The 15666-nt window shown below is 40.1% G+C and overlaps 1 protein-coding gene across 1 annotated transcript in view; it reads left to right on the forward strand.

Annotated features, from left to right (window-relative positions):
* The first annotated feature begins 505 nt into the window (after positions 1–505).
* Positions 506–15666, forward strand: part of STX7 (syntaxin 7) — a 48492-nt gene continuing 33331 nt past the window's right edge. Inside the window, exons 1-2 of the mRNA XM_060030423.1 lie at positions 506–601; positions 5657–5807. Of these exons, the coding sequence (XP_059886406.1) occupies positions 5723–5807 (85 nt within the window). The 5' untranslated portion in view covers positions 506–601; positions 5657–5722. The remainder of the gene's footprint in view (positions 602–5656; positions 5808–15666) is intronic.

Below are 15666 nucleotides of genomic sequence, written 5' to 3' on the forward strand. Positions count from 1 at the left end.
TTTTCAAATCCTGTTGAAACTACTTCCTGCCATGCAAGGATGCTTCATATGACTTGAGTGTGCTACGAAAACTTGGTTACTAAGTGGGCACACGGAAATGACTCCACTCATTGTTCCTGCTAGAACTGCGTATTTGCGTTCACATTTTTTAATGGACTTGCGAATATGTTCTACTGAGGTTAAGGGTTAGGAAACAAGACAGGCGTGAGTTGATGGGGCTGGCTGAAGACACGAGTCTAGGGAGGCTGGCATCACCTGATAAAGAAAACAGCTGCTCTCCATTCCCTCCTCTTGTTTTTTACACGCAGGATAAGGCGTTCACCATCTACACGTCAGGCCTCAAAGAACACCTCCCTTGCAGTTTTGCTGGAACCCCTATTCCTTAGCTTAGAACCAGAGGGGGCGGGGAAGGGCCGCTGTCACTCAACCCTGCTGGCCAATAAGAGGAGGGATATCCCCGCCTCCTTCCCAGGGAGGGATTGAGAGCATGCGCAGTGGGCGTTCCAGCGCCTCCACCCATCAGCTGAGGCTCGTTGCTGGCGGCTCTGGGGCCCTTGGGTGGCCGGGGCCAGAGAAGGAGAAGGAAGCCGAGGACGTCGGGGTAAGAGGAGTCTCTGGAGGGGGTGTCCCTGGCTGGGCGCCCCGAAAGCGCGTGTCCCCGTGGCTGCCGCGCCACCTTGTTTGTGCGCGTTGTCAGGTGGCCGCCGCCCTGCTCTTCGCGGCAGGCTTTCGGGAGTCGGAGGGCCGGCGCTGCCCCAGCGCCGGGAGCGCGCTCCTCCCCACGCCCCCCGGGCCGGCGCGGGTGCGCGGTGCAGTCCGGCTGGTGCCGCCGGCCTAGTCAGCCCGGCCCGCCCTGCGCCGGCTGCGCCGCAGCCTCGCCGCCTCCCCCGGCCGCCCCGGCCGCTCTCGCTCAGGCGCACCGGCGGGCTGAGCGCTCCGGGGCGGGGCTGGAGCCCGAGCCGCTCCGGCCCAGCTCAGGAGAACGGCTTCTGCCTCACGCTGGACACGAATTGACCTCTTCCTCTTTTTAAGGCTCGGATTTAGAAAACGCGCTTTAAAGTTCTCCTCCCGAATATAGAAGAACTGAAGATATATATTTCTATAGTAGAGGAACCGTATACGTTTATTCGGAGGCTCATCGTAGTTGGTTTTCTATTTGGCCTGGAGACTTTGACACACTACCTTTCTTTGATCTTTTCAGTACCTGTCCTTAGTTGGTTTGCATTAAGCCCTTTACAGCTACATAAAATATTCCAAGATGCCTCTCCACCCCACCTCAGCCCACCCCTCTTGTTTTTTAGGTTGTTACTTCCTTTAAATTCAGACAAAAAGAAAACAAAAATGCCTTTCCCGTCAAATGCTGTATATTTTTTTACTCTCAAGTTTCTTACATTTGCTTGGTTCTTATAGACATACATTAATTTTTGTTTAATTCAGATCAACATATTCTGACCATAATTATATATAATTTAAAGCTTGCTCGGGATCTGGAAGAAAAGGAAATGATTATAAAATGCTGTACTGTTTAGTAATATTGGAGGTGGACGTTTCTTCGGGGGTTGGCCTGATCATCCCCCCTGGTCAGAGACTGATAGCAGTGTTTAGCTGTGTCTTGTGATGTGGACACGCCTCTGCTTTGCAGGCCACTTTGAGAAGGTTGTCTCAGACTTGTGACTAGTTAAGAATTATGCTCTAGTTTCAGAGTTAATATGATACCATGTGAACTCATTAACATCTACATTTTTCTTCAGATATTTTACTTTTGCTCCCGATCTCAAAGTCAATCTTAATTTTGGTTATGATCTCAAACTTTAGCCAGGTGCTGCTGGGTGAGAAATTGTATAAAACACCTGCAGTAAGTCTGAATAAGATTTGCCATAATTCTATTTAATTTGAAAGTTTAGTGTGTGTGAAAGAGTGAAAAATAATTCTCGGTATTGTGGACTAAACCCAAATAGTATAATAGTTTAATGGATGGAGGAGCTGAGCTAATGAATGCAGTTAATGTACTTTATGTAGAGAATGCTCATGTCTGTTAGGAGAGTGATCACCCTCACATTCATGGAACATCTATGTCCCTGGCACTGTGGAGTCTACAAGAAGATAGCCTTAGATTAATCTCCAAAGTATATAAACAGCTTATGAAGCTCAATATTAAAAAAACAACCCAATCAAAAAATGGGCAGAAGACCTAAATAGACCTTTCTCCAAAGAAGACATACAGATGGCCAAGAGGCACATGAAAAGCTGCTCAACATCACTAATCATTAGAGAAATGTAAATCAAAACTACAATGAGGTATCACCTCACACCAGTTAGAATGGGCATCATCAGAAAATCTACAAACAACAAATGCTGGAGAGGGTGTGGAGAAAAGGGAACCCTCTTGCACTGTTGGTGGGAATGTAAATTGATACAGCCACTATGGAGAACAGTATGGAGGTTCCTTAAAAAACTAAAAATAGAATTACCATATGATCCAGCAATCCCACTACTGGGCATATATCCAGAGAAAACCATAATTCAAAAGACACAGGCACCCCAGTGTTCACTGCAGCACTATTTACAATAACCAGGTCACGGAAGCAACTTAAATGCCCATCGACAGATGAATGGATAAAGAAGATGTGGTACATATATACAATGAAATATTACTCAGCCATAAAAAAGAATGAAATTGGGTCATTTGTAGAGACATGGATGGACCTAGAGACTGTCATACAGAGTGAAGTAAGTCAGAAAGAGAAAAACAAATATCATATATTAACTCATATATGTGGAATCTAGAAAAATGGTACAGATTAACTGGTTTGCAGTGCAGAAATAGAGACACAGATGTAGAGAACAAATGTATGGACACCAAGGGGGAAAGCAGGGGTGGTGATGGTGGTGGTGGGATGAATTGGGAGATTGGGATTGACATATATACACTAATATGTATAAAATAGATTACTAATAAGAACCTGCTGTATAAAAAAAAAGATAAAATTCAAAAAAAAAGAAAAAGAAGATAGCCTTGTCTCTCTCATGTTTATGTTCCAGAGGTAGGGATAGATAATAAATGATATACGAACTAGATCATTTTAAATGGTGATTAGTACTATGATGCAGTAGGTTAGATCAGCAGAGTGACAGAGTGGTGACTTCTCACTTCAAATCAAAGTGAATATGAAATGCTTCTCTAGCACGTGATGAGACTTTGCTGGGGAAGCGGAGCAGGTCACATGGAGATCATGGGAAGCGCCCTGCAGGGAGAGGAAATGGCAGCAAGCAGTAGTCCAAGGCAGCGATAAGCCTGGGACATCCTGGATCTGAAAGAAGGCCCTGGAGTTCACTGTCTTAGAAATGGTAATATTTACCCTCAGACTGGGTGTGTGTTCTTAGGAAATAGGTACATTTATTCATTCTACAAATATTTATTAAGCACCTATTGTATATCCAGATGCTGAGAGTAGAGCAGTCCACAAAATAGACCAAAAGAAGAAAAATCAAAACTGAAAACAAAAAACCTGCCCTTCTGGGAACTTATCATTTTGGAGCACAGGGTGGAGGGAAGTCCTGAGCTTTATGCTGGTGCTCACCATTAAGAAAGTGAAACTGACTGTTTCTGTTGCTTTATCCACACAGGATTTATAGAGCGTGAGATTTATGTTAGTGGGAATCTTAAGGATTCTACACTGTGTCCAGTAGCAACTAGGGGTAATGTTTGACACTCAAGATTTCTTTTTAAAATTCCCTTTGTTCTTTTATCTGTGCTCTGTAGAAACAGTCTTGAGAAGATTCTCAGTATGAGTATTGCACCTTGATCCCCTCTTCCCGTCTTTCTCTTTATAGTGTTTCTATATCCTCATAGCAGGCTAATTATTGAGATTTTTGGTGAGCACTGTTCAATAGAACTTTCTGCTGTGATGGAAATGTTCCATACGTGAGCTATCGTAGCCAGTGGCCACACGTGTGATAGCTGAACACTTGATAGTGCAGGTATAGATAATGAGTTACTGTTATTCTGAGCAATAAAACTAGGAATTCTGAATGGGCTTTCAAAGTATACAGCAAAAGTACTTTAGTGCATCTTAGCTCTGGGCTAGGTGCTGGAGACTGATGTGGAAAGCAGACATCAGAATAACTTGGTTGATGTAGCCTGTGTGCAAAGATCGTACACTGTTAAGTCAGTTTATAGTTAGCTGTCTATCTGTCTGTTTATATACATACATTTTAAAGTACAGTCAGTTATTTGGATCCTTTATTTCTCATATCTCATCATCAGGAGAGCCAACCACTGTTGTATTTTAGATATCACTGTTAGCAGAATAAGAGAGAAGAGGTGTAAGCTGTTCGGCAGTGTTACCTTGATCCATGCATGTAGTTATCCCAAGCTGAATTCCTCATCTTCCTGGTGAGTTTAGCAAAACTTCATACAGAGTCTGCAGAAAGGTGATAAATTTGGTTTTTCTAAATTGAGTGGGCTGACCTGTCCTTAATTTTGTTATACAGGGAAGTAACAAGATGGTTTTGTGTTTTCAAAACACAGACTCTAAGATTTAGTTTCAAATTTTAGCTCTTTTCTTACATTAAACATGTTGCTTATTCTCATTACGCTTCAGTTTCTTCATTTGAAAAATCATAATTATTGTTGTACCTACCTCATAAGCTTGGTGGAAGAATCAACTAAGAAAATGTGAAAGTCCTAAACACAATGCTTAGGAAATAATAAGTTAGCTATAGTTAATCTTGTTGAATTTTTCTTTCTCTTCCATCATTCACAGGTTCTTTTCATTCTTCACTCAGCACTGAGCTGAGGGAATCGCCATTGCACCCCTTCTCTAAGGAAATGCCAGCCAGTCCAACAGTGGCAGCTCTTTGGATGAATGAAGCTTAGTTATCTCACCAGCAGGAGCTTTCTCAAATTTAGGCGCTTGAGTAAAGGGATGAGGAAAACTGGTAGTTTGTAGCTGATTGGTTGATTCTCTAAAGGGGGGAAAAGGAGACCATAAAAGAAAACAGGAGAAGGCTTAGACCAGACTTGTTTGAGTTTTGAGGGTTGAGGGAAATGCTACAATACTAAGTGGCAATCAACAGGACTGATTATAGTCCCTCTTTGGGGGAGAGAGCAGGCCTCAGCTAATCGTGTGGTTGTGTGGTCCTGATGCAAGGGATCTGATCTGTTGATGCTAGTCCTGTAGATGCAAGAGTGGATCTTTACCTTTCTTCTGTATAGAGTGGGAAAGTTCTTGGTCCCTGGATGTGCAGTATCTTATTTGGATCCTGGCAGCAGGCCCAAATGCTAAGTGTCTTCCCCAAAGTAGAGATTTCCTGTTGCCAGTTCCACTGGCAGCTAAAAGGGCAGTTGGCGAGTTCCTATAGCTTCAAAGGCATATAGACACTAAAGAGAGTTAAGAGTGTGACTCGGAGATGTGGATGTGAGACTCATTTGTGTGTAGGTGTATTTGTGAATGTAGATGGAAGAGCACCCCCAAGAGAGTACATAAATAAGAAAGAGGAACACTTCCTCATACAGTGTGTTTTTGTGAGCTAGATTTCAACCCTAGTAGGATCGTCAAATTTGTACTTGTAACCTCCCAGATCGACAATTTGGAAAGTGTAAGCCAGTAACTTTAAAAATGCAATTATGTGACTTTTCTTTTATGTTATTTAGGTGACTGCTTAGAAAACTGCACAGCCCATGAACAGCTGATGAAATTAGCGAACAAGCAAATCAACTATGTCTTACACTCCAGGAATTGGTGGTGACCCTGCCCAGCTGGCCCAGCTTATCTCTTCCAACATCCAGAAGATCACACAATGTTGTGAGTTGAGTTTTTAAATTGACTTCATTGTTTGTTTTCAATTCTTCATTGAAACTTGGTGGAGATTCAAAAAAGGACAATTAGTGTTCCTCCAAGAGCAGATTTTAAAAGGCTAGACCTCTATAGAGTAAAGATAAGGAGTAGTTATATTAGAAGAGGTAACACTTAACTGCATTTTTCTGTAGAGTATCAGGCACCTGATAAACATTCATTAATGAAAGAAAGATTTAAAAGGATAGATACTTAGGTTTGCATTAAAACTGTCAGGTTCTAGATGAGATAAATGAGATTTGATGAAATCTCATAGGTTTGGCACTGGGAAGCACTGTCAAGCACTATCAGTACTCCTCAGAATATATATAAGAAATTTAAAAAAAAATCCCTGTAGCAGATTTGAACCTATAGAGTTTTTTAGTTTTTCTTTCTGAATCACAGCTAATCATATACCTAGATTATTCCGGTCATTTTGCGGTCAGTATTTTGGCCCTCTGGGCATGCCTGAACTCTTTCAGAGTGTGTTAATATGTATAGTTTTATTCTTCAGCCTACTTCATTAAGGCTACTCTCTTTACCAGAATGCTAAACACACTGTGGAACATCTGAAATGTTTTCAGATGACCAACTGTGTTTCTTTAATCATTAACTTCCCAACAATTATTACTCTGCCTGAATGACTGAAATGAGATATCAGTTGTTTTGGAGGCAGAGGGAGTAAAACTAGATTATAGATAGTTCTAAGAAAGTGCTGACCTGCACAGCAGTGTAGGATAACCCTTATCCTGATTTGGGGCAGCTCCTGTTTTCTTTGGCTGTCCTTGGAGGAGCAAGGAGGGGGATAGCCTAGAGGTATCACTTTGTCCGCAGTAGGGTCTATAGGATTGGTACGTCAAGGATTGTTCCAGTTTGTCCTGGGGCACCAGCGTTGGCTGGCTCCACCTTGCTCTTCCTGCTTCAAATTGTTTCCATGGTAGCCAAAAGGGCCTCTCCTTTTTGTGGCTCCCTTGCTGCTGATTAGAAATAGTGCTAGTCTGCCTCAGGCTACTTGTGTGAAAATTATAATTTTAATTTGCACATGTGGAAAATCAGGACCTTTACCCAAGAAAGGAGGCCAGGAGGTCTTTTTCTGTAGGATAGGGCAGGTATCCTGTGTTGGGGAAGCTAAACGGTGTCGGGAATTCTGGGAAGAAGATGAGGAATGACTGTAGTGCATGGAGATTACAGAAGCCTTGTGCACTTAGTGGTGTGAAAGATACATGGAGATGTCTCTTGGAGATGGTGTGTGAGCTTGAACTGGAAGGAAGGAAGCGTTAACTTCAGTCAGGTTACACTCTCTCAGAAAGAGATCAGTTCATGAGACCAGCCAGATGATATGAGGTAGATTGGACCACAGTTGCATATTCATGGCATAGTTGATAGCTAAGTGTGTGACTACATTGTGGTTTGGGGCAGTCTTGGAGTACATGGGAGGGTGATGATAAGACCTGAAACTCTTGTTTTTAACAGCCTTGTGAAGAGCTGTTAAGGAGACTGGGACTGTTAACTCTGAGAAGGTACAATCACCACCTTCGGATATTTGAAGAACTGTCTTGTCTAGAACACGAGAAATGTACTCTACTTGATCACAGAGGCCTCCACAGATGAACGGAAGCAACAGCTTGAGAAAGGAATAAGGGCCTTTGAATAATCCTAGTTGTTGAGGGATAGAATTATCTACCTCAGGAGCAGTGCAGTCCCTGTTACTGAGTGAACAGCATATGGCGGTGAGATATTTCTCAGGTCTGTAATTAAGACACTGGAATAATGGTTAAACAAATGACTTTTCATTTTTATGTTAAGTCTTTATTCATTCAGCAAATAATTTATAGAGCACCAGCTGTTTGCTAGTCCCTGTTTCAGACCCTGGGAATCGAGCAGTAAACAAGATCCACAAGGTCCTGTTCTCCTGTAGTTTCCAGTGTGAGGAGAAACTGATGGTTTAAACATTTAATGAACAACATAATTCCCTATGAAGAAAAAAAAATGAGAGTGATGTGATGAGAGCAAGTGATGAGGGAGAAGCTGCCTTATCTTAGGTGGTTCTCTGAATGTGGAAGAGAAGGAGCTGGTAGTGAGAAAATACTGGGAAAGAGCATTTAGATGGAGGCCACAGCTGGTATTTTTAAAAAGCAGTCCAGAGCTTAGGGTGTTCAGAAAATAGGAAAAATCCAGTGTGGCCGAAGCACAGCACTTGAGGCAAGAGTGGCAGGAGATGAAATCAGAGAGGAGGCCAATCAGGTCACCTAAAACCTTGGAGGCCATGTGGAGCTTAAATTTCATTCTAAGAGGCAGGGAAGAGACACAATCAGATCTGCACTTTGAAAAGATTACTTTGGCTGCTGCTTAGAAAACAGACTTTGAAGAAATAGAAGGAGAACACACAGGCCATGGCAGGGCTCTGATGAGAGAGATGTTGGCTTGCACCAGGGTGGTAGCAAGGGAGATGGAGAGAAGTGATGGATGTACTGTGGAGGCACAGACAGCAGGACTTGCTGATGCACGGGGGTGGGGTGAGAGGGAGAGGGGAGACCAGGATGACTTCATGGTTTTTGCTTTGAGCAACCAAGTGGATGGTGGTGAGTATGTCCTAAGATGGGAAGAACTATAGTTCAGGAGATGTGGGGAGAGTTTTGTTTTGGCCAAGTAAATTTTGAGGTGTCTTTTAAACATCTAAGTGGAGGTGTCAAACGTCTAGTTTAGGTGTATGAATTTGGAGACCAGAGTGTCATCAGAATATAAATGGTATTTAAAACCATAGGTCTAAAATAATCACAAAGGAGTGAGTAGAGTTCAGAGAAGAGTGTTGGAGCATTTAAAAAAATGTAGAAGTCAGGAAAGCAGGGGAAGACACCATAGTCAGGGAAGGAGTGACCAGTGAGGTAAGAAGAAAATCAGGCTCTGCTGGGTTTCCAGAAATTCAAAGAGTGTTTCAAGAATGAGTGAGGCATCATGTGTCTAATGCTGCCAACAGACTGAATGAGATGAAAGCAGAGAATGGGATCTGGCAAACTGGTGTCTTTGAAAGAATAAATCCCTGGATATATGCCAGGGATGCAAAGCTGGTTCAACGACCACAAATCAGGCCATGTGATATACATACACCACATTAACAAAATGAAGGATAAAAATCATATGATCATTTCAGTAGATACAGAAAAAACATTTGACAAGATTTAACATTCATTTATGATCAAAATTCTCAACCAAATGGGTATAGAGGGAACATACTTCAACATAATAACAGCCATATGTGATGGGCCTGCAGCTAATATCATATTCAGTGGTGAAAAGCTAAAAGCTTTTCCTCTAAGATCAGGAACAAGATAAGGATGCCCATTATTGCCACTTTCATTCAGAAATATTGGAAGTCCTAGAAAGAGCATTTAGGCAAGAAAAATAAATAAAAGGCATCCAAACTGGAAAGGAAGAAGTAAAACTGTCACTATTTGTAGAGGACATGATATTATATGGAAAACCCTGAAGACTCCATCAAAAAACTGGTAGAACTAATAAACAAATTTAGTAATGTTGCAGGTTACAAAATCAGTACTCAAAATCTGTTGTGTTTCTCTACACTAATAACAAACTATCAGAAAGAGAAATTAAGAAAATCCCATTTATAATTGTATGAGAAAGGAATAAATTTAACCAAGGTTGTATACTGAAAACTATCAGACATTAAGGAAATAAATTGAAGAAGACATTCCATGCTCATGGAAAGATAAATGAAAAGATATGAAAAGATATTCCATGCTCATGGATCAGAAGAATTAATATTATGTCCATACTACCCACAGCAATTTATAAATTCAGTGCAATCCCTATCAAAATGACAATGGTATTTTTCACAGAATAAACAGTCTTAAAATTTGTATGGAACTGCAAAAGACCCTGAATAGCCAAAGCAATCTTGAAGAAAAAGAACAAAGCTGGAGTCATCACCCTCTCTGATTTTAAACTCTATTACAAAGCTATAGCAATTAAAACAGTGTGGTATTGGCATTAAAGACAGATACATAGATCAATGAAACAGAACAGAGAGCCCCGAAATAAACCCATATATATATCATCAGTTAATTTACAGCAAAACCAAGAATATACAATAGAAAAAGGATAGTCTCTTCAATAAATCATGTTGGGAAAACTGGACAGCCACGTGGAAAAGAATGAAACGGGACCACTGTCTTACACTATACACAAAATTAACTCAAAATGGATTAGACTTGAACATAAGACCTGAAACCATACAACTCCTAGAAGAAAACATAGGTGGTAAGCTCCTTGACATAGATCTTGGCAATAATTTTTTGAATCTGATAACAAAAGTGAAGGCAACAAAAGCAAAAATAAACAAGTAGGACTACATCAAACTAAAAAGTTTCTGCACAACAAAGTAAACCAAAAAGATAAGAAATAACAGGTTTGGTGAGGATGTGGAGAAAAGGGAACACTTGTGCACTGTCGTTGGGAATGTAAATTGGTTCAGCCACTATGGAAAACAGTGTTGGAGATTCCTCAAAAAATTAAAAGTAGAATTACCATACAATCCAGCAGTACTCTTCCTGGGTTTTTATCCAAAGAAAACAAAAATACTAGATTGAAAACGTATCTGCACTCCCATGTTCATTACAGCATTATTTACAATAGCCAAGATATGGAAGCTACCTAAGAGTCCATGGATAGACGAATGGATAAAGAAGATGTGGTGGGTGGGTGGGTAGACAGATAGATAGATATACACAATGGAATATTATTCAGCCATTAAAAGAAAAAGAATGAAATCTTGCCATTTGCGATAACATGATTAGACCTCAAGGGCATTGTGTTACGTGAAATAAGTCAGAGAAAGGCAAATAACATATAATCTTTCTTATACGTGGAATCTAAAAAAAACCCCAAACCAGAAAAACTAAGTTCATAGGTATGGAGAACAGATTGGTGGTTGTCAGGGGTAGGGGGTGGGAAAAATGGGTGAAGTGAGGGGGTCAAAAGGTAAAAATATATATTTTTTTAATTAAAAAAAAAAAGATGGTTCACAAATTTTGATAATTCAAAAAAAGAAAAAAAAAAGGTGGTTTCCTATCCACGTTCCAAGTGTAGATGGAGAGGAGGCAGAAGGACTGACCTCTTCCATCTAAAGAGACTTCTTAGCATCCTACTCACCTCTGCATATATTATTGACCAGAATTTATTTCTTTTTATTTTTATTTGTTTTTTTTTTTGCGATATGCGGGCTTCTCACTGTTGTGGCCTCTTCCGTTGCGGAGCACAGGCTCCAGACGCGCAGGCTCAGTGGCCATGGCGTACGGGCCCAGCCGCTCCGCGGCATGTGGGATCTTCCCGGACCGGGGCACGAACCCGTGTCCCCTGCATCGGCAGGCGAACTGTCAACCACTGCGCCACCAGGGAAGCCCCTTGACCAGAATTTAGACAGTCACATGGCTACATCCACTGCTAGGAAAGCTGAAAGCATCTTTTAGCTGTATTGCAATGTGCTCACTAAAAATGGGGACTGCTCCACTTGAGAGAGAAAGGAGAAATCAGTATTTAGGAGGCAACTAGTAGATTCTACCATGGAAATAGGAAGAGGGTCAAAGAAAAGGTACATTTTTTCCACTACAAAAGAGAGACTCTAGTGAGAGTATACTTGCAAAAGAATTGTCTTTGAAGGTGAGAGGCGATGGGGAATAGACCACTAATGAGTGGTTTGCCTTTTATCTACTGTACAGATTTGGTGCAGAGTGTGATGGGTAAAGATGGAAAGTGTCTGTCTGAGTGTTTCTAAATAAAATAGGCAAAGGCATCAGATAGAGAATGGGAGGGAAAGTTGTTAGAAGTTTATGGAAAGAAGAGAAGGTGCATTACTTGTAGTTTTGACAGTTGAGAGAATGGATGTACCAGGGAAACAGAAGCAGAGAAGTGTTGTGTGGCAGTTTGATTACTCATTTGAGGTTTGGGTTCATGAATCTAGTGAAACCAGTCATCACGGTGTATATTTTTAATTCTAAGATTCAATGTTTAAATGATGGGAAGTTTAGATTTCGGTAGAGCAAGTTATTGCTAAAAATCTAACCTACCATCCAGTGTGCATTACTGATAAGGGCTATGCAGAAATCACATGGAAGTGAAAGGGAGAAGTGTGAAATTTCAGTTCACTTTTTTCTACATCTGGTAATGCTAATAATACTGGATGTGATTGAATAAGATGGTACTTTGCACCACATTAGGTGCTTCTTTTCACACTGCATTTGCATCTTTTGAATTTGTGTCAGCACAAATTATCTAATTTTACAAAAGAAATCTAAAGAGAAGGTGCTGTAAGTAAGGTAATCCCCTTGGACTTAGAATATGTGCATCTGTTCAGCTAAAGCTAAAGTCTTCCAGAGTACTGCAGTGGGAAAAGTTTATTTTCATTTTAGCTTTGATTAAGATCAACAAAAACTTGTAAAATATTGAGTTGTATGGTTTAATTTATACCAAAAATATATTGAGTTGTATGGTTTAATTTATACCAAAAATAGCAATCAAAAGATTTTTGATTCTTGGAGGAACCCAAGAATAACATTTAGTAAGACTGGAATTTTGTGAGTTTTTAAAATAGTATTCTGGCAGTTCTGTTTTGCAAAGAGTAGGATAGATGAAACAAAATGTTTTTAAACTTAAGTGGTTTTGTTTTCCTGTTAAACTACTTTTTGTTAAAAAAATAACCTATAGTCTTATTGATTTACTTTACTTGTGAAGTATTTAAACCACATTACAATAATGTAATTTATATTAAACATAAAATATTTAAATACTATAAATACATAAATGTAAAATATATTAGAAGTAAAATTGTATTAAATAATATCACTTTCTAAGTATAAGTAATAAACAAATGTTATAAATTAGAACTTTATTAGAGATTTCTCTGTGGAGCATTTAAAACAGTTAAGAAACTATTTTTATCCTAGGGGAGAAAGTGTTCTGTTGACTCTGAGTCGGCAAGGTGTCTGTGCTCCATCCTTTGCCCTGGCGTTGACAGTATTCTCTGTCACTGGCCCTAACACAGCATTAAATCTTTCTCAACCCAGTGCTCCAGGCAACCATTCCCAATAGACTGGAGTCGACATCTAAATAAAACTGATTGTTATCCAAGGTCTAGAAGATCATAGTGCATCAAAGACATGCTTAGATTTAGTTCTCAAACTTCAGATTTAGTTCTCAAGGTTTTTTTTTTAAGTACCATTTTCATTAGCAGTATGTGGAAAGGAGATATACACTCATTTACCTTTTTTTTTTTTAACATCTTTACTGGAGTATAATTGCTTTAGAACGTTGTGTTGGTTTCTGCTGTATAACAAAGTGAATCAACTTTATGCATGCATACATCCCCATATCCCCTTCATTTACCCTTTAACATCCGTCTGTATTTTTTTTGGAGACAGGCTCCTACCTGTGACATATAGGACAAGGATAAGCAAGCCTCTGTGGGTTGAAAATGCTGAGCCTATTATATGAGGTGAACCAGAGTAGGGTATTTCACAGGGGCCCTTCATCCTGGAATAGACACACACAATACAGAAAAATGGATTTGGGACACACGGAACACACAGAAAGAACTCGTGTTTTTGAAGGAAGCAGATAAATATATTGAAATCCATCACATAATTAAACATTGTTTTTTTTTTAACTTAAAAAAATAGAAGCATATTATATATATTGAGTTGTATACCAATTATTAGTATATAGCTCAGTGAGTTATGTTACAGCACCACACATGTCAGGAAATAGAATATTACCAGCCCCCTGAAGCCCTTCTCATGCTTAGAGCCCCCTCCATACTCTCCAGATGTAACCAGTGTCCCGACTTCTAATGTCATTGATTAATGTTCCTAGTTTTTAACTTTATCTAATGGAATCAAGAAATATGTTTTATATTGAAGTTCTTTCTCCCATTAGGTTTGTGCAGTTCATCTGTGTTGTTGCAGGTGGCTGTCAGTCATTTGTTTTCATTACTGTATTCGAGTATACCACATCTAGTTATTCTTTCTACAGTTGGTGGACATTTGGAGTGTTTCTGTATTTTTGCTTTGTTTGGTTTTGTTTTTTGCTTTTATGGACAATGCTGAACATTCTTGTATGTTCTTTTATTTCATACGTGTGTCTAGGAATTGGGTTGCTGGGTCATAGGATATGTGTATGTTCAGTTGTAGTAGATACAGGTAAACAGTTACCTAAAGTAGTGGTTCCAGACTGTACTCCCACCAGCCAGGATGTCAGAGTTTGTGTTGCTCCAAATCCTTGCCAACATTTGCATTTATAGTCTTAAATTTCAGTGTGTCCCACTGTGATGTATATTGCAATTCCCTGATTAGAATCAGACTTCCAGAATGTAGCTGAGCTAAGAAAATCAATGGGACAATAGGAAAAGTTTCTAATTAGGCAAGCTGTATGTGCGTGCTTGCTCGTTTCCCGAAATCACATCCAACAGCAGTGTGGCCTGAGTAAGTTGTTTTACCTTCCAAGACATGATTTTCTTATGTATTTTTTCTGTGGGCCGGATTATGGTCTGTACCAACTTTAGCAGGCTATAATTTTAACCAAGTTAAAGTTGTAAAAAATCCTGAAAGCTCTTCTGACATATGCAGGATTATTCTCTTTGTTATTAAGAAACCAGTTGCCATATCTGGACCCATCATGCATGCTTTTAAACTCCCGTAATGGAAACAGTCATTCACAAGTTAGCCACAAGTGGAGTTCCACTAAGAGTTACATATCTAAGTATTAGGAGGTGGGAGAGTTGCGGTCACAAGGGATTCTGGAGTGAATCATGTCAGAAGTAACTAAGTTATGAATTGCAGGAAATTGATAGATAGAAATAACCACAGCTGACCATGAAACACAGTCGTTGAGATAAAATTTTCCCATACGTACATATTTTAGTAAATCTTACCAGTGCTAATGAGCACTCTGGCATTTGAGTATTGGTTTAAAGAATAATGTAAAAGAGGGCTTCCTTGGTGGCGCAGTGGTTAAGAATCTGCCTGCCAATGCAGGGGACATGGGTTCGAGCCCTGATCTGGGAAGATCCCACGTGCCGCGGAGCAACTAAGCCCGTGCGCCACAACTACTGAGCCTGTGCTCTAGAGCCCACGAGCCACATCTACTGACCCCGCATGCCATAACTACTGAAGCCCGCGTGCCTAGAGCCTGTGCTCCACAGCAAGAGAAGTCACCACAATGAGAAGCCCGTGCACTGCAACGAAGAGTAGCTTCTGCTCGCAGCAACTAGAGAAAGCCCGTGTGCAGCAGCGAAGACCCAATGCAGCCAAAATAAATAAATAAATAAAATGTATTTTAAAAAAAGAATGAAAAAGGAAGATAGAGAGTGGCTAAAAGCTAGCCTTTGGAAAATGAACCCAATAGATCCATTTGTAACTTTATAAAATATACTCAGCGGAATGTGTAAGTGCAGAAGTTTTCTGCTTTTTAGGAGAAATATGCATGATATGTCATATGTGCTTATGTGTGTGTTCCGGAAGATTTGAGAAGTCAGAACTTTTTAGAGGGGCATAAAATGTGTGAACTTAATCCCATGTTATAAAGGTTAAGAGAAGGTGACTGAAAAAGGTCTGTGTTGAATCTTAATTGTTTTATTTTTTATCGTTTATCTCCTATAGATTAAAATTGTTGGTCCAACACAGACTTCTTTAGATTTGAAGTAAATATTATTGGTTTCTCTGTGTTGCAATTAGCTTCTCAGTCTGTGTGCGTCCTTTAATTGTTTATTAGGCAGGATCAGTGCTTGGCTCTTGTCCCTGTAAGGTCCTTAGGACTTTGA

This window comes from Delphinus delphis, chromosome 14 (genome assembly GCF_949987515.2).
Source record: "Delphinus delphis chromosome 14, mDelDel1.2, whole genome shotgun sequence".
In the NCBI taxonomy this organism is placed as follows: Eukaryota; Metazoa; Chordata; class Mammalia; order Artiodactyla; family Delphinidae; genus Delphinus; species Delphinus delphis.